The following is a 26,802-nucleotide window of genomic DNA, read 5'->3' as shown; positions in this document are numbered from 1 at the left end:
CAAGATTCCGCTGTACTTAAATGGCGGATCGAACGCGTTAGATTACTTGTTACAACAAAAAAGTAATCCAAATACTCGCATTTACACCCAAAACTGTTCATATATCGCTCCTTGCATGAAGTTCAAGATCTGGAACAGAGCACTACCTGAATTGCATGTTGTTGTGCCCTCTTGTGGTGTATAAGTTATTAGATACATGAGCTACAGAGAAATATTATGCAAAACAATACATATTTTTGATATTTAATGTTTAAATTTTAAATGTTAAATTCTTAACACCAGTTTATTGATTAATGATTAATCCTGCTGTTTTTTTTTTGTTCTGTTTTGTTTTTTCCTTCTTTGTTTTTTTGTGTGCATGTGTGGTACAGTGGGTGGATGTAGGTGGCAGCGATGCCTCTCGCAGGTCAAAGTCGCAGAGCAGCGAGCAGAAAGAAGAGCGCTCAAGACTGAGGATTCAGGACCGCGAGTTGCAGGAAATGGCAGACGGAGGCTGGTGTCTCAGCATGCACCAGCCCTGGGCCTCGCTTCTCACCTGTGGCATAAAGAGGTAATTAACCACCAGGGCGGTCTGAAAGTCAGTCAGTTAAACTCTTTAATCCGATTGGTCACAAGGTGTGCTTTATTATTATTATTATTGTATGGGGCGCAAAGGCTGATTATTTAAAGTTAAGTATTTTGAAATTGATATCCAGATATGGGGGTATATTTCTGAAAAATAACCACCATGTCAGTTCCGCAGCTTTGTACAATCCCTCTGTTTATCCTGCCTTTTTCGACTATCTTGTTTCTCAACAGATGCTTAAAGCGTAATGTCGCTTCCCTCTAAAGCTGCGTGTTTAGATTGGATTCCTTGTAATCCACTTTGGATAAAAGCTTCTACCCAAAAGGGGGAAAAAAGGCTAAGTTTGTTCCATCCTCCATGATGTACACTATAAACTCACAGCATTTTGGGATTCACATAAATCCACCTCACTGTCTATCCATTCTGTTCTTCATTTGTGTTAAAACAAGCAGAGAGTTTTATATAAAACTTACTATTTCTTGGTAAACGTCTCTGTTAAGATGAAAAAAATATATAAGTGTCAAGTTTCCGACTTAAGAAATTAATCTAGAGCTTGTTTCTAAAATTAAAATCGCCTCATGGTCTGTAACTAAATTGTAAAGGCATGCTAGTCCTAGTTGTACCACTAGGGGGCAGTAAATTAACAAGCATTTACTCAGCTACTGATGAAGTGTGCTAACGCTGTAATTCTTCCTTATAAAGCAACTGTGTCGCTTTTAAGAAAACATCTTTAGTTCCAGAACAATATATTTAAAATTAGATCATTTGAAACGTCTCATGTTTAAATGCACACATTGAATCCTACTGTTAATTCAGAATTGTTTGGCATTGTAAGGAAATAATAGTCTATTCAGCACTCAAATCATGACTTCTTGGTCAAATCCTGGAGTGCAGGAAGTCTGCATCCAAACCCTGAGTGAAAACGCAAGCAGGCGCATTGTGTAATGGTTATTATTATTTTCGATGGTGTTTGAAGCTGCAGTGTTTCTTGTGGTGTGATGTGCAGAGTGGAGGGCAGGACGTGGTACACCTCGCACAGAGGGCGCCTGTGGATCGCCGCTGCAGCCAAAAGACCCACGCCTCAGGAGATCGCCCAGGTGGAGGCCATGTATCGGCAGATCTATAAACGAGGTGCGTCTTCACACTTCACAGATCTGATCTCGTTCGTATGTAAGGTGTGAATGTATGTACGATGAGCTCGGACTTTTAAGTGCATACGGTAACACTGCACAACATCTGCGAGGTTTATAGATCTTAACCCTGAGTCAGGTTGTGTACAGTCCGACTTTTAATTGTTTGTATTTGTTAGTGATGCACTAAACCTAAGCGTCTTGCTTAGTAAACCGTTCCACTCAATTCCACAGATCTGCAGTTTCCTAAAGATTATCCTACAGGCTGCCTGCTCGGCTGCGTCAACATGACCGACTGCCTCTCACAGGAGCAGTTCAGGGAGCAGGTTAGTGTGCGTGTGTGCATGTAAATATATAAAAATAAGAGACCACTGCAGTTCACTCCAGAAAACATCTGGAATGTCATCAAGAAGAAGATGGATAATCAAAACCATCAGATAAAGCTGTGCTGTTGGCTTTTTTGCAAAAAGTGTTGTAAAAACTGATGTAGAGCGTGCCAGATACTGATTACACCAAATACACCAAACACTGATTTCTTAATGTTAATTAGCCAAAGCATTACCACAATATGTTTACAAATTAGTTGCGTTTTTCTATTTATTATTATTTTTTATTTGACTTATTAAAGCTCTGCGAATACTGCATGATCTTGGGTTATTTGATGTGTTGTGATCATGTCATTTTTGAAAAAATATATACATTCCAAATAATGATTTGAATTTTGAATTGTTCACAAAAGAAAACTGTTCATCTTATTACCCGTGAGGGAAAAAAAACCATAAGAAACTGGTCATTTAGCAGTGGTCTGTTATTATTTTCCAGAGCTGTGAGTGTAAGTATGTATATTTGTCCAAAGGCGGCACGGTGGCGTAGTGTTTCGCCCTGTGGCCTCGCACCTCCAGGGTCGAAGCTTCCATTCCCATTTTCTCCCCGTGCTTGGTGGGTTTCCTTTGGTTTCCTTCCACAGTCTAAAGACATGTAGATTAGATTAAGTGGCGTTTCCAAATTACTCGTAGTGTGTGAGTGTGTGTGGGACCCTGTGCAGGGTGTACTCCATCTAATGCCCAAAGTCTCCTGTACAGGATAAGCTCTTCCAACAACTGTTTAACTGCCTATAGATCACTCTCTTATTCTCCCTCTGTCTATCTATCTCTCTCATTCTATTAGAGTTGTGATCACCAGGATCAGCCGATAAAATACTATCATAATACGCAGGTGCCGATCCGATATATATCGCCATTCTCTTAGTATTACTTTATATATGCATGTATATTTTTTTTCCCCAGCATTCATTAAATCGTATTATACAGTATGCTGTGCTGACTTTTAGGTTGTGAATAGTCTAGAGCGCCACCTGTAGTGTTACAGAGGAGGTGCAGCATTTTACCACCTCAAATGTGGACATATATAAGTTTTAAAAAATAATAAAAACTTAATAAAAAAAATTCAGAGTCAGTCTGGCAATACATGAATTTTTCAGCCTTTGTCTGTCTAATCTTTTTATCTGTCTTTCTGTCATTTTGCTCTTATCTATCTGCCAACATCTTACTTTTTATCTATCTATCTATCTATCTATCTATCTATCTATCTATCTATCTATCTATCTGTCTGTCTGTCTGTCTGTCTGTCTGTCTGTCTGTCTTTCGTGATCCTCATCTTAATTGCTCTGTCTGTCTGGTTCGGTCCCTTTTTTTTATCTATTTGTCTGTCTGTCTGTCTGTTTATTGCTCTCATCTGTCTATCTGTCTGTTGCTCTCCACTGTCTCTGTTGCTGCCCCACTATTTATCTGTCTATTATATATTTGTTTATCCGTCTGTCACTCTCTGTTCATTACTCTGTTTATTTACCTCATGATCTTTCTGTCTATCTCTATATATAGTCTATCTGTTACTCTGCACTGCACAGAGTGTCCGTCTGTCTGCGTATCGCTCCCCGTTATCTCTCCATCACACTATTGCTCTCTATTACTATACGCCATCACTATCAATATATTTAGCTTTCTGTCTCTCTGTTTGTCTATCTTTAGCTTTTGTGCTATCTCTCGATCTGTCTTCCTGTCTGTCTATCGCTCTCCTGCTCTCTTTGTATCTATCTATTGCCTTTTTTTTTCTCTTTTTTTTGGGTTACAGCTCACCCGCTCTATCTCTATCTCTCTCACTCAATCTCTGTTGCTATGACTCTCTTTTATTGACACGTCCGTCTGTCTATCTCACTTTCGCTCCATTTCCCTGCCTATCTAGCGCTTTCTGATCATCTCCATCTCCATCCATCACGCTACCCCTCTCTCTCTCTCTCTTTTCCTCTGTCTATCCATCTATCAAAAAAACCTCTTTTGAAAGGTCAAAGCTTTAAACCTGAATAGTAAACGTGCTCATATGAAGCATCGCATGTCGTGCGTCCCTTCAGCCGCGCCTGAGCTCTCTCCCTGCTGTCTCCCTTCGTGTAGCCTGCAGCGGACTTCCTGCCTCATTTCCTGCTCCCCCTCTGTGAAATGGAGGTGTAATTGCTGCCGCTGCCACGATGCCTGTGCTTGGCATCAGAATTGGTCGTCTCTGTCTCTCTCCTTTTCTGTCTATCTGTCTTTATTTTCCCCTCGCTTGGGTTAAAACATGCCCAATCGAGCTGTGAAAATAATATAGATTTCTGACATTCTCTGCTCGGTTTACGCCCCCTCAGGCTTTCACCGTTGTCTCATATGGGTATTTATTTACTTATTTATTTATTTATTTATTATTATTATTATCATTATTATTATTATTTGTGATTTATAACAATAATTATTATTACAAGTCTGACCAGCAGAGGGCACAGTGCACCATCTCCTCAGCCGTCTCAAACACACCTCGTCTGCCATTTTGACTGCAGTCATGCTAAAGGAGCCCATAGAAATATTTCACCACAAACCCATTACATTCACTTTATTATTTTATTATTAATTTATTTTTTTTGTCCCTCCCTGATTTTGAAGTTTTTCAGCAGAGGTTCCTTGTGTGTGTGTGTATCGTGCTCCTGCTATCCAGCAGAGGGGAATTTTTAAAGGAGATTATGTCTCAGGGCAGAATGGCAACCCAGGCTTGTCCTTGATTAATTATAAATCAATGAAGTCCAGCGCTGCTCCAAAGCCTCTAATGTCCTCCCCTTTCATCTGTAGTAAATGTCTCCGGCTTTGTATTCCGGCTGTGGAAACCTTCTCAGGCAGAAATTGAGGCTCGTGCAGACAATTTGATGCTACATCTGCTGCTGGTCAGAAAGGTGCACGCTCGCGTTGTAATGCCAGATGGATTGTGTGTCGGTGTGCTCAGAGCGAGATGGGGAAATTCATCTGCGTTCGATTAAAGGGGAAGTTTTCTTTTCACACGGATGAAATCGCCAGCGATCAATCGCAGGGTTGTCTTTGTTTCCTTTTTTCTTTTTTGCTGGATGTGCAATCTCCGTGTCCAAGCACGAGAACGACCCTTTCGTCCGTCTGTTTGTTTTACCCGAGATCGGCAGCGCAAACATCTGTGTGTGTGTGTGTATGTGCGCGACCGCCAGCGTTCCCACAACCTCTTAGTCACATTAGCTTTAATGAGATATTGACATAGACACTGTTGTCTAAATTATGTACACTCATTTTCAGCTGATGTATAAATAGCACTGATGAAACCTAATTGCTCGCTTTTTTCTATCGCTCTGAGGATGATTATGCGATGACAGGAATAGAGGAGCTTCTTGGATTTTATCTTCTTCTTCTTTCTTTTTTTTTCTTTTCCCTGGTTACACTTGTTCTTTCAGGTCTTCTCAGGCAGAGGAGGGAAGAGGAGGGGATGGGGGAGGGGGGGGTTTGGGATTGGATAAAAATGCCTCACTGAGCTGCTTTTCATCCCGTGGGCCCTGCTGTCTGGCTCTGGTAATAACGCTGGAATCTGAGCTGGAATGCTCTTTGCTTGTGTTTTACCTTGTTTGTTCAGTGCTTGGCTTTTGTTTTTCTTTTCTTTTTTTTTCTTCTTTTTTTTCTTCCTCCCCCCCATCTTTGTCTCCACTGAGAGTCATAAAAGCCGGCGTGGAGGTACGGGGAACCGCGCGCGCCTTTTCATCCGTAGCTACAGCACAAGCAGCTCAGAGGCCGGCCTTAAATCCAGTCTGAAAGGGCGGCTGATGGAAGGGAGGGGGGAGGTGTGGGGCGGTGTGTGATGGAGATGGAGAAAGAGAGATGGAGGGTGGAGGGGTGGATAGTGGTTGAGTGGGGTGGAACCAGAGGAGCCAGGGCATAAATAAAGGCTCCAATAAAGCCCCTGCGAGGAGCATGGATCCCCTCCATCCTGGTCCTCCACCAACCCCTCTCCTCCAACTCCCCCCCCACCCCACCCCACTCACACCTCCCCGAATGCGAATGAGAGACTCTCTTCCCCACCCACTCAAAGAAGAAAAGCTCGGCTGAGCTGGGAACAGCAGTGCACAGCCCCTCGGGGAGGGGGAGGAGGAGTGGGTAGGGAATGTGTGTTTTTTTTTTCAGGATGGTTTAAACACACACACACACACCATATCCCATCTGTTTAGAGGTACTTTAAGAGTCGTGCCGCGTTTATTACAGAGCGCTAAGATATTGATCCGCTCCACCATGCCGCGGATTAGACCGGAAAAAGCCTGCCTCCTCCGTCCTTGCGCCTTGTTCTTTCTACTTCTTATTTTTTCTTTCAAGCAGGAACGAAATCAAACGGCGCAGGTTGTTCGCTTCTGTCGTTCATGTGCACCTCAGAAAGCAAACACGATCTTCTAATAGGTGTCGAAATGTAAATGTCACACTCAAGGCCACGATTTAAGTAAATTACGCTGTTAACCGCTGCCAAGCTTTTTTCTTTCTTTGTTTTTTCCTTTTTTTTTCCTCCCTACATGTAGTGTGCAGTAAGAGACATTGTTTTCTCTCCAACCCCTCCAGCGCAAAGCAAACAAGCTGCCTGTCTGCCAAACCGCAGATAATCCAGTCCTCTAACCATACCACCACCACCACCACCCCCCTCCTCCCCATCCTCTTTCCTTTTCAAACACCATTCATCCGCGTGTCTCTCAGCCTGCCCGTTCAGCCGCAGCTGATTGTATTGATCCCGAGCCTTCATATCTCTGTCGGTCCGAAGTTGTTCGGCAGCCTGCAGTGTCAGGGTGATTACGGACACGTCCGCTCTTCCTTCTGTCACCACGGCTCTTTCTTTGCCAGCGTCGGGAAGAGAAAGAAATAGAAATGGGTCATTTCCCCGTGATTGTAGCCGAGCGTTGTATCGATCCGTATCGACTAACGGTGGGCGGGCTGCCGGACCGCGACGTCTCGTCGACATTGTGAGCGTCCACGCTTTCTGGGTTGGTGTTAATGCTTGTTTAGAGCTGGTCATGTTCTAACAAGTGTAGATATATTTAAGACGATCGTGACTCATAATTTTTTTAGGAACGATGGCTAACTTGGCTAAAGTGCAACACACTCGCAAAGCAAGGGCTTTCATTCCTCTCACTTTGACGACTAAAGACTGTACAGTTAAAGCGCCTCTTATTAATTAAGTGGCTGCCCTTGTTAGTTCAGGTTAAAGGCCCAGCTGATGTCTGTGTTTCCTTGTGTGGTAATGTGATATTTATATGCTGAAAAGATCCCCTCCAAACAGAGAGGGAGAGAGAGAGAGAGAGAGAGGGAGACGCACACAGAGTTGCCACGCTGGAGCTCCGCCAAGCTGAGACGGCTCTTTTTTTTTTTTTCGCCCTCCACCTACCCCCCTCCCGAAGCATCTTCTCACACTCTCCGGCTATGTATGCGAAGCATGAAACAGATTCCACCCCACACACACATTATTTCACACTCAGACACATCTATACATACATACATACGCACAGGATTGCTTTCCCTGCCGGGCGTTTTGCCACGGTGGAGCGGTCAGACAGCATGTGATTCTGCAGCACTGCGTAGAATACAACCGGCAGGGTCCTGACTCAGTCACAGAGTGACAAGCCAAACCAGCCACATGTCACCAGGGGCTTGGGGGAAGGAAAGAAAGAAAGAAAGAAAGAAGAAAGAAAGAAAAAGCCCATTTTCCATCCCAGAAAAGGATGAAAAACGTACAGAATGGACAGCTACTATATAGACGTCAGTATCGATGTTTTTCAGTGTATCAGCAGCAGTTAGAGTTAAATTATTTGGTTAGGAAAACATCCTGTGCGATTATTCAAATGTGTGTTTCATGTAAAAAATAAAAAAAAACACCGGACCGCCATCTGTTTTTGACTTTCTTTTTAAATGGTTTAAACGTGTGCTTTTCAAGTTTTCAAGAGACTCGCTTTGCGGAACAGACCGCATACGGACGTAGCGTGTGACCTCGTCTATTTAGCGTTGGTATGGAAGGAAGCACTTTTAGGGGGAGTGTAGGTTTTAAAGAAAATCAGCGACATGGTGGCATGACGTAGCTGAGTTATCACCTTGTCGTAATACCGAGTACAGGTTTTTTTTTATTTTTTTATTTCTTTTAGTTGGGAAAACAAGTTCGATTCTGTTGACGCTTCATAACTGAATTAACATAAACATGTCTGGCCTCTGAAACGACGCACGTCGATAAGTCTTTGCTCGCGTTATCTAGGTTAAAACAGCTTGTAATTTCATGCGATGGCTCGTTTGTTTCAAATGATGGATGGGATTTGGCAGTTTGGCCCAAATCTGCTTTTGATTTTGCTCCGGAGAATGGATAGTCGCCGGGATTTTTGACGTCCAGGACGAGGAAGAAAGCCAGACGATTTGCTTTAGATGTCTTCCCACTTCTGTGAAATCCCCGTCTGACCGATGATGTCAGTAAGCGTGCGCGGAGGCAAAAATAAATTCCGATCTGCCCGTTTCCATTCTAGTCGCATGGTCGCATATCAGATATATATAACCATATATAAAAGTGGCTTATATCTCATCTGAAAAATATCAGATTGCATTCAGACAGCCCTTAAAAAAAATCCATATCTGTGTCACATGAGGGTCAAAAAATCTTAAATTGATTAAGATTAAACCTCAGATATAAAAGTGTTCTTGACAGCCTTTTTTACACTGTTACAGAACAGTTTATGTGTTTACACGGGCACTAATATTCCACTAATAATTGGGAATAATTATCGAAATAAAACTACATCAGATGAACAGTCTGATCCCGAGCCGTCTTGAGTCAGGATGAATTTTCAGTCAGAATGAATCGTGTAAACCTTCGATAATCCGGGCGGTAGGTAAATATTAGCTATGCAAGCACTTGATCTGATTGTTTCTGTCTTGTTGGAATGAACAGATTCTTTCTGTGCATGTTTGCTCTGTGTAGGAGTAACATTAGGGGATGTGGTGAGTTTCCAGAAAGAAAATTTTGTTTCCGTTTATGATTTGTAAACTCTGTGAGAACAAACAACTGTCTTGCACCTGGCTTCACTTTTATCCCCTGGGTCTCTGGCGGAGTCAGGGGCACTGATCGGCTCACGTGTCACAGGGAGTAAAGCATCTAACCAATCATAGATGAGACCTGAACTCTTGTAGCCAATCATAATGCAAAAGGTGGGATTTATCAGAAGAGATGGGAAGCCTGACCTCATTTCAGATTTGGGGGGAAAATAATGTCGTTTTCTGGTGTATTTCTGACAGATTTTTGCACATGTAAAGAAACAACACCCCCACCCCCCCCAAAAGAAAAAACAACAACCAACGGTTAAATCTTTCAAGTAATGTTTAGCACTGTGGCCTCGCACCTCAGTCAAGCTTCCCTGAACAGGGTAAGCAGTATAGAGAATAAATGAATAAATAAACACTTCAAGCATGTAAATGCACATCTTATCAGATCAGCATCCATGCAAACAAAGTGATTTTAATCAGATTGCAGAAATATTGGCTTCCTTTCATAAACAGGAAACAAACATCTCCTACAGAGAACAGAAAGTAGAGATGAAAGAATAGATTAAGTAATGTATTGTGGTTATATTGTGATGGCAGTTCATGTATCGCCACACATACTGCAAAATCTACATTTTTGTATAATATTTTTCATTTACATATATTTTTGCATTTGAATCGTTTTTTTGAGGAAAAATTTTGCCATTCCTCTATAGTCCTACAGGTGGTGCTCTCTAAACTGGTCACACGTTGAACACGTCTTTCCATGTGGTACGAGCAAATTATTAAATTATTTATTTAAAATGGCTCATAGAAATCTACTATGTAATTAAGATATTTATCAAATCTGTACAGGTAGTCCCCGACCTACAAACATTCAAGTTAGGAATTTCCGCAGAAGCGGACAGACAGCGGTTCTATTTCCGGTTTAATCACGGAAGTAGCTCACGTGTATTTTACAAAAAATAGACATTGATACCAAAAATAAAGCACCAGATACTAATATTTACAATTATATACAATATTATTAGTGTGTAGGTAAATGTATAAAATGTCCAAAGTTTGATATATTGTATGTGTGCACGTGTGGGGGTGCGGGAGAAAAGCGTCGGCCTCAATTGTTTAAATGACTCAGTCCAGAAGCACGATGATAGAAAATAGTTGTCCTGTAAAACTGTCCTAATGGTGAATAATCCTTATTTTGGAAAATAATCAACAAAAAAAAACAGATTTCACAGTCCAATACAGTGGAAAACAGCTCTGAGACAAAATGTTTTCTTGGATTCCCCTAGTGCTTTAAAGGCGTAAAGACAACATTTCACTATGAGATTCTTTTCCTAAGGCATGATTATGTTTTTTGGCCACATTATGGCAGTGTTGGGAAAGGGGACAGAGGTTTAGTGAACTGGATTGGTACGCTTTACATTGTATAATCATGTCAAAAATATAAGACTTACTTTGTCTGACTTGAAAACAAATCAGACTTATGAACATGCTCCCAGGACAGTACTCGTTCGTAAGTCGAGGACCTACTGTGCTCATAGAGTCACAATACAGATGGATATATATATAATATCAGACCAGTTGTCCCTGGTGATTCCCCTCCCTCATAGAAAGCTTCAAAATATCACTGATTGTACTTTTTAAATACACCATAAACATTCAGTCCACTCGAGTAGAGTGGAGTGCCTTCTGGACGAGTCCCTCTGAACAAGCTGTTACCACAGAAACAATAACGTACCAGAACGAGCGCGTTAATATTCACCCATGATCTGAGTTACAGCCTGTTCTACGGTCAGAGCCGCTGTTATAGGAAAATTAATCAACAAATCAGAAGCATAAATCTCCTTATCAGAGTGCGGCTTAGAACCCGGCTGTAAATCACATCAGGCGTAGAACACTGAATCAGACACGCTCTTTTCAGCCGTCTTTTAACCGTGGCGGTACGGAGGACATAAATCAGTCGTCAGTCCTTTGTATTAGCGAAGCACTTGACTTGTATACTCTGGTCATGCTAATGTGAGACGGGTTTCTGTTTCCTTGGTGGTTCATATGCTCTTATCTTTTCAGGCATTTTATTAAAACAGCATGCTCAAGAAATTTGTTCTAAAAGATTTAACCCGAGTCTAATAAGCCGAGCGAAGACCAAAACGAAGGTGTGTTGGTTCAAAAGAAGCAGGGGAAGCTTACCAAGAGTGCTTTCATGTGTTTTATTGGTCACTTACTGCCACTTTAGTAATATAGTGAGTGCCATTTTGTTAATGGTGAATGGAGAACTATAAATGGTTTTATCGAGGTCATCGAAAGCCATGAATATTTACTCATTGTGTTTTTTCACACTTTGTACCAACGTGTACATTTTGCACCTTTAATGGAACACTGCGGTGTTTATTTTTCCCAACTAGTCTCCATCCTACGTGTTTTCTTTTTCTGTAGCATAGGGCTGATCCGAAACATTTGGCAAGACTGAAAAAGCCGTAAAGAGGCCAGTCGTGCTCGGTAGTTATATATTTTTAAATACTTGACTGAATGTGTTGTTTAGGAAAACTGGAGAGAATTCGTTACGAAGCGACCTCCGAATACAATATTATCATGATACTCGGGTGCCAATTCAATTTGTTTTGCAAGTTTTAAAAGTATTACGATATTATAAATTTCTCATATATACACACACATATGCACATACACGGCACGCTCTCCAGATTTCATTCAGTCACCCTTAACTTTGATTACACCACACAATGTGACGGCTAATCCGTTTGTGAAAATGATTCCTCATGGACCCGGGTCTGTTTCCAAGAACTCTTAAATCTATCCTAAAATACAGCGTTCATTTTGATCAGTGTAAATACATGAGTTCTGGGCACCAATACACTTAAGTGGACTGCTGATTACAAGAAGACGTTTGCACATAGCACATATGTGCCAATCTTATCCTCTGACCTACACAGTCGTAGCTAATAAAGTAGAAAGGCAAGCTAAAGCATTGCTCGTGACATCTTTGCCCAAAAATACAGTGGTGACTTGGCATATAAATGCACCACCCTTAGGAATTTTTGCCTTAAGAACCTAAATTTTGCAAGGAATTTGCCTTGGCATTTTCGCTATATGAGCAACCAAGCCGGTTGCGTGTACATCCAGTAGCCAATCAAAACTTTTTTTTTTGTGTATCGGTGAAAAAGGAAAGCTAAGCGAAGCGAGTTAACATTTATTATATTTTTTTGATGCAATGTTTAGTGGAGAAATAGCACCATGGGTTATTAATGTTGGGTTAGGAATGTTAGCAAGAAGAAAAGGGAACTGCTTTTGTTTTTAAAGCAGCCAGTGCCAAGGAGGAATCATAATTTAAGATTTTGTGAGGTTTAATGTCTATTTATTTCATATTTTACTTCATTGACACAGCTTTTCTAAATGTTTTTATAAGCAGAAAATATGATTATAGTGTTGGAAATCGGTAATATTGGTAATATTCTTGGGTGGCTGGAATAAGTTATCTGCAGTTACATTTCCTGTGGGAAAATTTGTTTCAAGATACAAAATTTCGCCTTAAGAACTCGCCTACGGAACAGGTTAAATTTGTATGCCAAGGTACCACTGTATCAATAATATTGGGTGTAGCGCGAAAGCTTGATTTCTTCATTTTTTTTCTATGTTTCAAATCAATCATGCCTAGTGTTTAAGCTCCCCTATTCAAAGCAATATAGCTAGGTATGTGCGCTTCTAATATGTTGGTCAAAACTTTGATCCTTTTACTTATGAAGACTGACTGAGAATTAATTAAAAAAAGAATACTTCAATAACACACACCTGTTCGTCTCCTCTTTTAGAAACCACTAGGCACCACGGATAAACCCAAAGTCCTGTTTCGTCTTGTAATTATTTCTTCTTTATCGTGAAGACGCGTGTTTTATTGTAAGCGTTAGCATTGAGAGACGGTGTGTATCGACTCAACCAGGTTTCATGGTGTAGAACTGCTTTCATTACTGATTAAGTATTTTACAGTAATAGAAACATGGGTGTTTTGTGCGAGGTGAATGTTTGTTGCGTGGTTGTACTAAAAGAAATCACATAAAAGCCACAAAAGGAAAGAGTTTTATGGAGTGCTTTAGCTGGCGAGCTGAATGTTAAGATATTTTTTCTTTTCTTTTCTTCTTCGTTTCCAGTATTTATAGAACTTTGTAGAAAATGGAGCATTTAATCATTAACACGTGGAGCTGTCTGGATTTCTAACAGACGTTTTATATGCTCGCGTTTTTTTCCACTCAAGCCTCTGGGGTCGACTGGCTCTACGAAATGACTAAATATGCAATCATTCATCAAAAGTCTGCGGGGACCTGCGGACAGCATGACATTACAACCTAAAAGACATATTTAGTTCAGAAAACTCTTACTTTTAACATAATCATAGCTGTCACACCTGATGATTTTCAGACTTGCTAGTTTCAACACGTAACGTACTGTAAGAGCAGAAGTACAGCGCTCTTCTGACTGCTTTATTCAAGCTGAACTTACGGTGCTTTATATGCTATTTACATTTTTACACACACACACACACCTCTGCCGCGTAATAGAACTACAGCTTGTATTTGCAGCTGACTTTCTATCATCAAGTGCCTTCTGCACTTTCTTGTTGGTGCCTTCAAGTGGAACGCTTTATCAAATCTTTTATCAAGGTCATCTTTTCTACGACCTAGATTCATTTTCTGATAATAACTTGCTTCCGAGAGCATGGGCTGCTTGCTCGGAAAGGAAGAACTTGCGTTTAGTCCAACTTGGAGCTCAGGCAGATGTTTAGTAAACGAACGCAAAATCTTAAATTTGGGTCACGATCTGCTTCAAGGTTGGTTAATTTGGGTTTAATATACAATCGGTTGTATATGATTATCATTTTATTTCTTTTTTTCACATTTTTTTAATGGTGGCATGCTTTGATCAACGCTAATAATCGTCATAATCAGCAAACTTTACAGTTGCCACTATGGGTTAGATCCCCAGAAAAAAAGAGCAAAAGTAATAGCATTTACACACACACACACACACACACACACACACACACAGTGTTTGACTGATGGTACTTAGTAACCCAGTAACCCAGTGTAAGGATCTATCGAATGACGGAAACTTCAAAGCACTTTTATACACTCTAAGATTTCATTTAATCACCTTTAGGTTTCATTAGAGCACACCATGTATGGTGGTTTCCTCATGCTCCCAGAGCCACTCTTTTTGACAATTTGAGTCCTGGGATATTCCTGTGCCATCAGGAAAGAAAAGCTCCATTGATGTGATAGCCTGGTCATTCATCATGCATTCAGGTCGTCATTTTATTACCACATAACGTTGCTGAGTCTAGACCTGAGCAACTGAAGCGACCCCAGATCATGACACTGTCTCCAGAGGCCTGTACAGTGGACACTACGCATGGTGGGTGCATCGCTTCATGCGCTTCCCTCCTTACCCTGATGCACTTATCACTCTTCAGCTGGCTCAGTCTGAACTCATTAGACCACATGACCAGTTTCCATCGCTCCAAAGTTCAATCTTTATGCAAGTTGAAGATTTTTTGTTTGATGAATGTCACGAACAAGTGATTTTCTTATGGCCACAGATTTGCATTTACATTTAGGCATTTGGCAGATGCTTTCATCCAGAACGAGTTACAAAAGTGCTTTAAAGTTTTACTAGGTGATTAACTAAGTACCATCACTAAATCACTGTTGCGAAGGTTTTTTTTTTATGTACTTTATTTTGTATAATGGATACATCTGTTCAGTTCTGATCCTGTGAGTTCTAAACACTTTGTGTGTATGGAAATGCTCTTACTTTCACTATTAAACACAACTGCTTTTTTACTGTTGATTTCTTTTTATTAATATTTTTTTACCATGCAACTTCAAGTGTTTAAGTGTTCCCCATTAAAGATTTATTTATTTTTCTTTTTTAACCACACTTCTTCCAAAAGTTGACAGTTCAGCACTATCCATCCGGGTTTTGATTGTGTGTTAAAGGTTGTGTAAATGTTAATCCAATTCAAGTCATTTCAAATCTTCTTGTTTAGTTGTTTTTTTTTTCTTCGTAGATAAATGCAAGAAATTGGGTTTTTAAAGCAGCCCCAATCACTGGAGGTCACTACAGGAGTTTATTACATTGATTAGAATTTTTGTTATTATTGGAAGTTTTCTTAAAAAAAAAAAAGAAGTAAATAAAGACGAGGCAGTAATTAGAGTCAATTGATTACTTTCTCTTGTTTTTAACTTCTTTTATCGAACACTAACATTGCGCTTTATGTTTCCACGGCAGGAAAATGTTATGTCTGTACTCACATAAATCATATTACAAATCAATCAATAATATTACAAAAACCAATTCCCACACGCTAACTAGTTCTCCTCATGAGGTCACAGCTAGCGCTCGAAGGCTACAGGCTAGCACATGTTTTCTCCAGGACTTGCGCTACATATCGGGGCAGCTGAACACAAAAACAGTGTTGGAGTCTCTTAGCCGGGAGAGCAGTGAATCCAGTCCAACACTGGACAGGAATGTGCCTGATGTTTGATGCACCGTGCACAAAAACATCTGTCATTTGTTCACACCTTGAAACTGTAACCTGTTTCAGGGAAAGTTGAGAACCTCGGGAAACCAGCATGGACATGTAGATCAATGTCATACCGCTCAAAGGTTTGGGGTCGCTTTCTAACTTCGTGGTCGTTCCTGAATTTCTTTCTACACTGTAAAACAATGAAGGCATCCAAAATGTACAATAATCTCCTTTGAACAGTTGATATTGAGATGTATCTACTACTTATACTCTGTAAAGCCTTTGTAACGCCTCTAATCTGAGGTGCTGGTTGTTAATTGGTGATTTCTGAGGCTGGTGACTCTAAATGATCTCTCTTCTGCAGCAGAAGTAAGTTTTGGTCTTGCTTTCCTGGAAAGGTCTTCATGAGAGTCAGTTTCATCATGGTGCTTGAGGGGTTTTGCAAATGCACTTGACAAAGGTCTTGCAAGAACTATTCCCGAACAGCTGACCCTCATGTCTTAAAACAACAATTGTCTGTTGTTGTTATTGTTATTGTTGCTACTTAATTACCTTATGCAATATGTTTCATATCTTAGAACAGTTCCAGAAAGTCTAATCTCCATGTCTTAAAATAACTATTGTTGTTGTAGTTACATACAGTAATTACCTAATTCCATGTGTTGTTACATAGTTTTGAGATCCCCAGTATTATTGTAGAATGTAGAAAATAAACCACTAAACAAAAACAAAGAAATTTGCAAGTGATCTCAAACTTTTGAGCGGTTGTTTAGATGTGAACCATGCTATTTATTTATCTATCTATTTATTTATTTATTTATTTCAGTCATTTCATCATTAAGACAAATCTAAACTTGTGAATGTTACACAAAATACCTTGTTTCAAACTTTTTTTTTTAAAGGTCATGACATGGCCCTATAAACATAATCCACATAAACTCTCCTCCACTCCTCTTTCTTCTTGAAAACCTTCATGCTATATTCTAATAATTTTAAGTTTTTGTTATTGATGTCTATACGCGTACCTTACATGACATTCATCTCAGGTTGCTTGTGTTACTTAATGTGATTCTTTTGTGAAACGTCTTAGACATCCGGTAGAGGTTTTTTCTCTGACAAAGCCCTAAGTGACCTCATCTCACCACTCTTTTCTCCCCTACCCCTGTGTCATTTCCAACAGTTTTTTTTCCCTTCAACCCAGTTAGACAGGGCAAAGTCCAGCAGATGTGCTTAGGAAAGTCCTGAAGTGTTGTGTTTTTTTTTTTTTCTCCATGGTCCTGTCCTCCACTCCACAGCTCCATCATTAGTGGCAGTCCCACTGTATTCTTACTCCCACTGCTAACGTGGCTGAGCGTGTCGTCCTCCAAGGCAAGCAGAAAGCAGCGGGCTGTCAGTCAGAGCTCGGAACAGGCTGTGCAGGTTTCACCTCGTCAACCACGGCATCCGTCTTTCTGACAGGTTGAGTAGAGTGTCCTGCTGGGCCAGAGCGTACAAACTCAATCGTGCTTCTCTGGATCCACACGTCCCTCTCGGCCAAGTCCACGCACTCTGATCAGACGCAGAAGGCTCGGCTTTCACCCTCTGCCACCATTTCCTGTCTGCAATATGAGGTTGCTTACATAGCTTTTTAAAGATGTTCGAGATGGAGATATCACCGTACGCAAGTCCGTACCGCTTCACGGACTCTGAGGCGTCCCGGTTCTCTGACTGTCGTATGCGAACTCTTGGAACGCACAGGCGCCTTGTGTTTGCTCCTTTCTTCTAGCCTTGTTCTGGTTAATGAGGTGAAGAAGGGCAGGATGGGGGGATGTGGATAGAAAGCATCCTGCCCCAGCCACTCACTTGTTTTCCCTCTCTCTCTCTCTCTCTCTCTCTCTCTCTCTTGTGTGAGGCGTTGTGGGAGCGACCAGCAGTTCACCGGGGGGCAACGGCTTCCAGCCGAGCTGAATGAACACAGATGGGCCGTGTTCCAGGGCCACAATCAAAGCAAACATTCGCCCTGGCCCACCGACACGCTCATAAACATGGCTCTTATTTCACGTCAGGGATTCCGGGTTTAAAGAGAAAAAAAAAAAGAGAGACCCTGCGAATGTTGCCCTTAAATTGCCCCCTTCGGTTTTAAATGTGATATCCATCGACCGAGGCTGTGCTAAAAAATCCGAGGTGAGATCCGCGCAGCTGATGCGAGTTTATTTAAAACGCGCAGCACGTTCGAATCTAAAGTTTCCGTCAAACCTTTGATATCCAGATGGAGCGCACGGGCTTTGATAATTCCCGGGGGGAACGCTGCGGGTTTGTGATTTTTCATTGAGTTTCGGCACGGAGCTCTTCAAAAGGCTGACGGTTCCCTTTGTCGCCGCAGCCAGCCTCGTTTCAAGAACAAGTCAAGATGTTATTTTTGTCAATTATGTTCGTTTCACTCAGTGTGATCTCATAATCCACTCGAATAGAAAGCCACTCAGAATTTTTTTTTTTTTTTTTTTACACAAAGGGGCTTAGCCAGGCACATCAGCTTTCATTGACTGTTAACTCTGTTTTTTTTTTTTTTTTACACGGCTGAACACCAGATTAACTTTTAACAGCCATTTTTGACAGAGTGAACATCAGGCGTGACGGACATAACCAGATGTGAGAAGGTGAGAACTTTTCCAGAAAGCACAGTAGGTTGTTGTGTCTAAAGTTTGTCTCGGGACACCGCTGAGGAGGTCTTGTTTGTGGCGAGAGGTGAAGTCATACATACGCACACAGCTCTACTGGCTGGAACCGAGGAAAACATTCGGCACATTTGACTCCAACCACCAAAATAAATGACCTCATGAAATCGTCTTTTTTTCTGTTGTTTTTTTTCTTCTTTAAACTGAAAACCAGAATATGAACTGTACAATTCAACCTTTTTTTTTTTCCATTTTGGGCATATTTCTTTTTTTACAGCAGAGTGTTGATTCAGTGACTCACTCACTCACTCAAACACACTCTCTTTTTTTTTTTTTTTCTTTCTTAAATCGAACCTGTGAGCTCAAACTGCTCATGGAGGAGGTTTTGCATGGTTGCCCCTGCGCACACGGGAGCTCTTCAGTATGCATTAAGCCAAGGTTTTGCAGGCAGATTGACTGACACAGTGGCAGCCTGTGAGGCTCTAATGGCTGGACATGTATTTCTTCGTGACTGAGGAATAAATTATGTAAAGTCACCAGTGCCAGTGTTGGACAGTGTTGTATAATTAATGCACACTCCAACTTGACACCAGTTCGTTCTGTACATGAAGGAGATGCTTGAAATATTGATTAAGGCAGAGCTTTTATAATGGAGGAAAAATAAGCATGGTAGCATAATGCCTACTAGTAGTAGTAGTAGTAGTAGAAGAAGAAAAGTTGTCACATATACTTTACAGCACAGTGAAATTCTTTTTTTTCTTCTTTTTTTTTTTCCTTTTTTCTTTTCTTTCCTGCACATCACAGCTTGTCGTGTGGATGGGGTCAGTCATGAGCCTCGCTCAGACACCCAACAGTGGCAACTGGGTGTTGCTTGATCCCCTGACCTTCTGATCAATAACCCATAGTCTTTACCGTCTGAATCAAAAGCATTTCACATTATATTATATAAGTAAAAGAACACAACACATAGTGGCGTTATAGGAAAAGTAACCAAGGTTAGTAATGGTGTCATGCCCCATTTGACATATACAAGATTCATTACCTTAGGTGCTATTACGGTTTTTGGCCACATGATAGCAGTGTGGGGAAACGGATTGGTATGCTTTACATTGTATATTCGTATCAAAGACGTACAAGACTCGCTTTGTCTGACTTAAGAACAAATCAGAGTTACGAACAGGCTCCTGGAACGAAACTCGTTCGTAAGCCGGGGAGTACCTGTATTTCTTGCTAATGCATACACGGTTCTGTTACTACAAGCACGAGGACTATATTACTTATTTTAAATGCAATTAATTTAAATGATGTAGATTAAATAAAAGAAATGTGAACAAATGTTTTAGTTCCACAGGCTTTAAAGTGCCTAAAGATGCAATAAAAAGATTTCAGCAGCCTCTCGAGATTTTCTCTTTTTTTTTTTTTTTTTTAACCACTCAGCCTTCAGCATCACCAGTATATTAATCACCGGCTCGATCATCTGTCATCATCTGCACCTGTTTCCCACCAGATTATGACTAAAAGTTAGGCAGTTATTATGCTTGAATGATTCATAGGTCACTGTGTGGCTTAACAAATAAAACATTCCTCTGAAACTGCTCAAGTACAGAGACTGGACTGAAAATCAGAGCCTCTCTTTCATATATATGTGTGTGTATATAGTAAGTGTCAAAAATAAAGTTTGGACACAAGTTTGGATTTATTTTTTACATTCTGGAAAAATACTGTAGAATTCCAGACTATGAAATAACACATATGGGATTATGCTATTAAGTAACGACAACATGATAGTTAGAAATAGTTCCTGTAAGAACAGTATTGTCAAGTGTGTTTGCAAAAGCCATCAAGCACCATGATAAAACTGACTGTGTGTTTTTTTTTAAACTGTGAATTTAATTAGCGATTCAGTTCTAGACTGGTTGGTGCTGCACTGGTGTAATACTTGATTTATATATTTAGTTAAACAAGGTGCTTTTTCTGTTTGTCCTTTACAACACCGATTGTTTTGTTACTGTAAAATAGAAGTAGAGAGAGAGAGAGAGAGAGAGAGAGGTCATGTATCCAGTAGCAATTTCTTTTTCATTATTAAGTGTCCCAGCTGGAATGCCAGCCAGGCGTTTGCTTTCACTGTAACTCCCATGTGGCCTCTGGCTTGCAGGATATCACCTGCTTGAATGCTCTATATTTTCTCCTCCACCCTCATTCATGCTCTCTTGTGTTTACACATGAACGATTTACATGCAGACCGTGCAATTCCTTTAATGAACATTGTCGCAGCATGTTATTTTGGAAACAGACCTCTTCATCTCAACTGTATGTCAGACTTTGTCTTTTTTTTTTTTTTTGGTCAGAGAAGAAAAGAAAGAAAAACCTCCTACAGGCTTGTGTAAGAGGAGCTGATCTGCTTTCTTTTCCCCCATTACGAACAACTTACTGACTGAGCCCTTTTTGTTTTCTAGCTTAACCCCCCCTCCCCATTTGCACTCTCTCTCACTCTTTTGCTCTCCTTTTTTTTCCCTCCACATGGACAGAGCTCCCTCTGAATCAGGCAGTTAGTGCCAATGAAGCCCTTTTTATTTGGCCGAGATTGAGTGCAGCCAAGCGGGCCCGGCTGCCACACAGCCCCATTAGCGCTGCGCCACGGCAGGGAAAGATTGCTCGTCTCGCCTCCTAATTGTGGACAGCAGCTGAAGAGCTGTGGCTCGGCAGAGGGAACAGGGCAGCCGTCCTCGGATTCATCATTCCTCCGCCTGGTTAAGGTTCTGAGCCGCCTTTGTTTTCGCAGGCACACGGGTGGGCTGTGGTTCTCTGGTCCCGTGGTGTTTCTGGCAGACGGGTCGCTCTCTCAGCCTGCCACACTCCAGCATGGACAATACAAATCTCTCATCGCTGTTCTTTATTGGCGTGACATGCTGCCAACGCGCCAGGCCGCAGGAAAGAAAAAAAAAAGGTGCTTTCACTTATCTGGCACCTTGTCAGCAGATTGTTAGAGCTGCCTTTTATCCCTGTTTTTTTCGCTCCATGATTTGTTTTTCAGTATGTGTCCAATTGTGAGTGGGGAAAAGTGTGTGGGCCGAGGGAACCGCTCTTTAGATTCTGACTTTTCTGCCATGCTGCTTTCACTGGGCCTCTCTTATCAGATTTATACATTGAAAAGGTTTTTTATTTTATAGATTTATTTAAAAAAAAATTGTATAGTGCTTTTAACAATTTTCATTGTCGCAAAGTAGCTTTACAAAATCAAAAGAATAATTTAACACAAGAATTATTTAAATATTTAATATTCTTTATATATTCTACAAGAACTTCTGCTATTTATATTTTGTATTAATTATTTTTATCTGAGTATTTTTGGGTTGTGGAATGAATTGTCGACATTTCCACTATTTCTTAAGGAGTTTGCTTTGATATACAAGTGCTTTGATATACAAGTGCTTTGATATACAAGCTCGCTTCCAGAACAAATTATGCTTGCAATTCAAGGTTTATCTGTATATAATTTTTTTTAAAACAAATTAATAAAATACATTTTTTGGTTCAGTGTGGCAATACATCACAAACGGATCGCGATACATCACTGAATTGTTTTTTTCTTTTTGTCCCCATGTTTCTAATGATGACTTTAAATAAAATTCTCGAATAGACTGTTTAATTACATCGACATTTCATCAAATTAAAACCGTATAAAAAATAAAAACATTTGTTTTAAATTAATAACCTGGAAGATGGCATTTTAAAACATAAGCATCAATTAAGACAAACAATGCGAGCCTTTCAATGAGCAAAAAAGTAATGGCACCCTTACACAATGTGGAGTTTCTCTACATGTTTATCTGTGTTAGCTGATGTGGCCGGGCTGCATTATTGGAAGCGCACATCAATTTATTTATTTTTTTAATCCCTTTTACTTCACTTGGTTTTATGTAGAGATTTGTGGGCGTCGTTAAAAATAACCCTGCTATATCCGGTAATTAAAATGTGCAGGTCAGTACGTGAAGAAGATTAGCATCACTCTATAAACACCCTATTAAAAAAAAAAAAAAAACATAAAAAAATCATTGATGCACAACTTGAGTGAAAGCGAAATATTACGTTTTTTTATTTATTTTCAATGATCACATCATTAAAGCAATCGTTCCGAGATAGAAATTTAAAGGGAATTATATTCCACAGCCTGAAATCTAATGACGCAGACGAGGATGGAAAGCAGAGCCTTAACTGACAAATTGTCCAATTTTTTACAGTATAATTTTTTTTCCTTTATTCCTAGGCAAATACTTAGTCTTGCATAGTTAGGTTTTAACCATGATTCCCCCTTCCTTAAACATTAACTCTGTCTTGATTTGAGATTAATATGCAGTATCAATCAAGTCGGCGGTTTATGGCAAATGAGGGGATTGAGGCAGAGCCACCACGTTTAGTAAAAAGGAGGCTATAAAAGAGTAGCCGATCTCTCTGTTGTTAAAGCCTGATGCTCCATTATTCTCACTGAGCCATCGAGCAGTCTGTCACCCTTTAAATAGGCTTCAGCCTACACACACACACACACACTATGCGCTTTTGTTCTGTCTTTCCTCAGAATTTCTGCCAGCTCCGATTAACCTTATCAAACACTGGAGTATTCCAAACGCTTGCTGCTTATCTACCGGCCAGGCAAGAGCGTATAAGCTAGAGATTTCACTAACCAGGAATTCGCACGGTTGCCATGTCTCTCTCTCTCTCTTTTTTTTCTTTTTTTTTTTAAAAAGAGTGAAATGTGTTTGGCAGCTGATGTCTGTTTCCTCAGGCGTGCATCATTGTAAAAAAGCAACGGTACTGTATAACAATCCCGAAACAGTTTGTTCAGCTATAAGAAGCCGTCACTTCCGCATGTAAAGCGCTGCTGCTGCTAACATATCAGTATAGCGCCCTGAACCTTTTTTTTTTTTCCAGCTCTTTTAAAAGACCACAGGCAGAGTGGGGTAAAAAAAAAAAGGGTGTTGTGTTTCCTGACTGCTGAGATGCAATCACAGCACCATCTGATAGCGGCGAGGAAATAAGATGACCCGCGGCGCTGCCCTGACAGATTAGATAGATGTCACCTTTCTCATGAAAGTGTCAGTCAATTCCGAACTCTTGCTCGTGCTTTCTATCAATTACGATGCTTTTGAAAAGCCTTTCCTTCCTAAACCTAAACCTCATTGTTTCCATTGATTGTTCTCTCTCTCTCTCTCTCTCTCTCTCTCTCTCTCTCTCTCTACAGTATCCTCGCAGCAGTGACGAGTCCGCCTCTCCATTCGTCTTCATTTGCACCAACCCCCAGGAGCTCCTGGTGAAATTCCCCATGAAAGGGAAACACAAGATCTGTAAGTCCCGCCTGTGCCTTTCACTCGATGACTCGTTCAGTTTCACCCCGAGTCCTAGAAGCCATTATTCTCTGTTCACATTCGCGCTCGGGCTCTTACAAACATATATACACACACACAAGCTCGAGAGTATTTGCGAGGCCCATCTGTTAATGTAAGATTCTGCTGAGCTCCTGCCCAGGGGGAGCAGGCCGGGTTTAGCTGCAGTCTTTTCACGATGGATTGGAACCCCAGCGAACACCTTGAGAGAAATTCACATGAGCTAGTTGCCGTGTCGCAGCGCAGCGTATTAGAGCCTTTATTAAAGCGTCACGCTTTAAGTGTTGAATAAATTAAACACCCTGGAGTGTCAAGGCCTGTTTTCACATGTGTGTTTTTTTTTTTTTTCGGTAACATGTCAGGGATTAGCTGTTAATGCGCGAACGATTTGACGTACAGTAAAAACACTGCAGAGGGTTCGTTTTATTCAAAGACGGGACCAGGTGTATCATTAGTTGGGTAATCTTGTGTAATAAAAAAAAAAAAAGGAGTCTGTTTGGTTTGGATTAGTTTTACATACAGAGTTTTATAGGAGGATTTTAGTCTTATCCGAATCCAAATTCATGAAGTAATTCTTTTTTATAGACTTTGCATAAGCTCATCTAGAAAAATTATTAGATTTCTGGGTGATGCTACAGGTAGATGTAGAGGGACGGCATACCTACAATCTCACATCAATTATAGCAACCTCAGCCGATCATGTGTGTCTTTGAGTTCCCACAAGCGGAAAGGGGTGGATAGTGCATTCCTTCCCATGTGTTACGTCATTCATCAGCAAAACAAAGTGGTTGGTTGGCGTCTCAAAGGAAGCATGTGATAGTATTAACCCTCCTTGAATGATGGTTGTTGCTTTGATGGAAGTGTGTGAGAAAGAGAGAGAGAGAGAAAGGTGGAAATCAGCTACGACTAAATTAGGAAGAAAATCATTATGGATGGATGGAGAGGGGAATATACAGATAAAGAAAAAGAAACTCACCTAATATATCACTTCTAAATTTGTGTATAGCTAAAAATTGTGTTATTCCCAATCAGAAAAAAAGATATGTTTTTTTTTTTTTAATTATTAAGACACATAAGGAGACGCTCATTTTTTACCCTTTCTGTTAAAAGTATTAAAAAGGACGCCTTGCAGAAGTGACACATGGGTGTTTACTAAGTTAACGTGTTCCTAGTATCAACAAGGTTTTTATAACAAGCACATCAAGTAAAGGTCAGAATAATTAGTATTCATTTAAATGAGGTGTATGTGGTGTAGTAGGGAGTTTTCATATTATTTCATAATATAGGGGTTTTCAGATCGTTTCGGAGAACACTCAACCCCAAAGTCGGATTTATCTTCATGACTTTCAGCGAGAACACAATCGTTCCGTGCTCAGGAACCGGATCGAATCAGACATAGAAGCAGATTACTGCCTAGACGTGATCTCATCAATAGGAGTTGGCCTCGTCTGAACTCACAGCTGATCTTATCCTCTCACCTACACGGCCGTAGCTGATAAAGTACTGTAGGAAGCCGCTCCGAAATAATATTAGGCATAGCGTGCAAGTTAACTTCTTTTTTTTTTCTTTCGTGTTTAACAGCGGCTCACAAACCAAGTAGGCCGCATATCGCCTCATGCTGTTTCATAGAGTATAAATGCGCAAGTGTCCCTGAGGAAGAACAAAAAAACTCAACAAAATGACCACAGGCCAATGAGGGATTGGGGGAAAGGGGAAGCAATCGTTCCTGGGCACAGTGCAAATCACTCGTGCCTAATGTAAAAACGCCCTTGGTGAAGTCACTCCCATCTCTGTGAATGCATACACAGATCATTTATCTCACGTGAATTGATTAGAATTACTCCAAACGTAGAGCGTCTAGAAATCTTGTCTCTTTTACAAATATTAATGCGTTAACAAGTATTAATACGTTCAAATGCAAATTTGATATATCCATCGTGTACACACATGCCAGTCCAAAAGAGAGAGAGGTGTAGTCTGTCCAAATTAGTGGGAAACAATTTAAATTCTACCACTTCGGAGGTGACATGTTGAATGGACAGACTGCAGCGGAAAAGAGAATATGTTTGTATAAATATTACTGAGCAATAAATGAGTTTTGAGGTTGTATGTCTTACTATATTTTTTTAACAAATCATATCTGATCATGCTTTCATCTTTATACGCCAGTGTATTTCCAAATAGTAAGCCTTTTATCTTCTTTAAAAACAGGTGGCGACTCTGTTCTTTCCACTCATGTTTTTTTTCCCCTTCACTTCCTTTGTTTATTGTATTATTTTTTTTTTTTTGTCAGCTCACAAGTACACGGTTAATTGTAGCGACTGAGAGTGTTAGTTGTAGTCAAACACTCGTAGAACAGATGGGGTGTGAAGTGGTTGTAGATCAGAACGGGAGTCATTCACACCTTTACATCTGCTAACAGCTCAGATTTTTCATCTGGTGCTTCCCGGTTCTTTCATATCAGTAGATCTCCTAAGGTAAGTTTTTAGCGTCCCTGGAACAGATTCAGTCACGCCCAGCGTTCATTTTTTTGTTCTGCCAAAAAAAAAAAATTCCACCGTTTCCACCGTGTCATGTTCGTATACCCATGCTGAATTTGATTCTCCTTCTGTTGTGTACCTGATAGGGCTGGGAATGATAGGGCTGATATCATCACGATACCTTAATTCCTATTCAATTTGTTTTGCGATTGTGCAAGCATCACTATTTTAGAAAAATCCCGATTTAAAATTTTTTTTTTTAGTAGTTCGCTCAGGATTCTGTGGCTGTGAATAGTTTAGAGCGCACCACCTGTAGGATTATAGAGGGACAGCAAACGTTTTTCACCACTATGTATGCAGTTCGATAATAAATTTTAATAAGATAATAAGATTTTTTTGTTTGACTTCAATGGCAGTGTCATCATTTCATGACTTTTATGATGATTTTCATGCTATTAAATGTTTTAGCTACTGTAGCCCTGAATTTTACCCTCAAAACAAAAAAACAAATGCTAGCTAGTGAAGATATTTTGACTATTGTTAAATTTAGCTACACTTTCATTAAAAAAATTAACAAACCAAGTATACGATTATTACGCAAATTTTTAGGTCAAAAGAAGGACAATTCTCTATCGATAAAATGAGAAATTTTCATGTACTATTTTAGAAGTAAGTTTAATAATCTTA

General features: G+C 40.3%; 1 protein-coding gene across 1 annotated transcript in view; it reads left to right on the top strand.

Annotated features, from left to right (window-relative positions):
• trip4 (thyroid hormone receptor interactor 4) overlaps positions 1 to 26,802 on the top strand; it is a 78,596-nt gene that overhangs the window by 11,181 nt on the left and 40,613 nt on the right. The window contains exons 9-12 of the mRNA XM_053512622.1: positions 372 to 550; positions 1,572 to 1,696; positions 1,930 to 2,021; positions 23,494 to 23,596. Of these exons, the coding sequence (XP_053368597.1) occupies positions 372 to 550; positions 1,572 to 1,696; positions 1,930 to 2,021; positions 23,494 to 23,596 (499 nt within the window). The remainder of the gene's footprint in view (positions 1 to 371; positions 551 to 1,571; positions 1,697 to 1,929; positions 2,022 to 23,493; positions 23,597 to 26,802) is intronic.

Source organism: Clarias gariepinus, chromosome 15 (genome assembly GCF_024256425.1).
Source record: "Clarias gariepinus isolate MV-2021 ecotype Netherlands chromosome 15, CGAR_prim_01v2, whole genome shotgun sequence".
Lineage (NCBI taxonomy): Eukaryota > Metazoa > Chordata > Actinopteri > Siluriformes > Clariidae > Clarias > Clarias gariepinus.
Note: the sequence above shows the minus strand (reverse complement) of the source record. Positions and strands in the feature narration are given on the sequence as shown.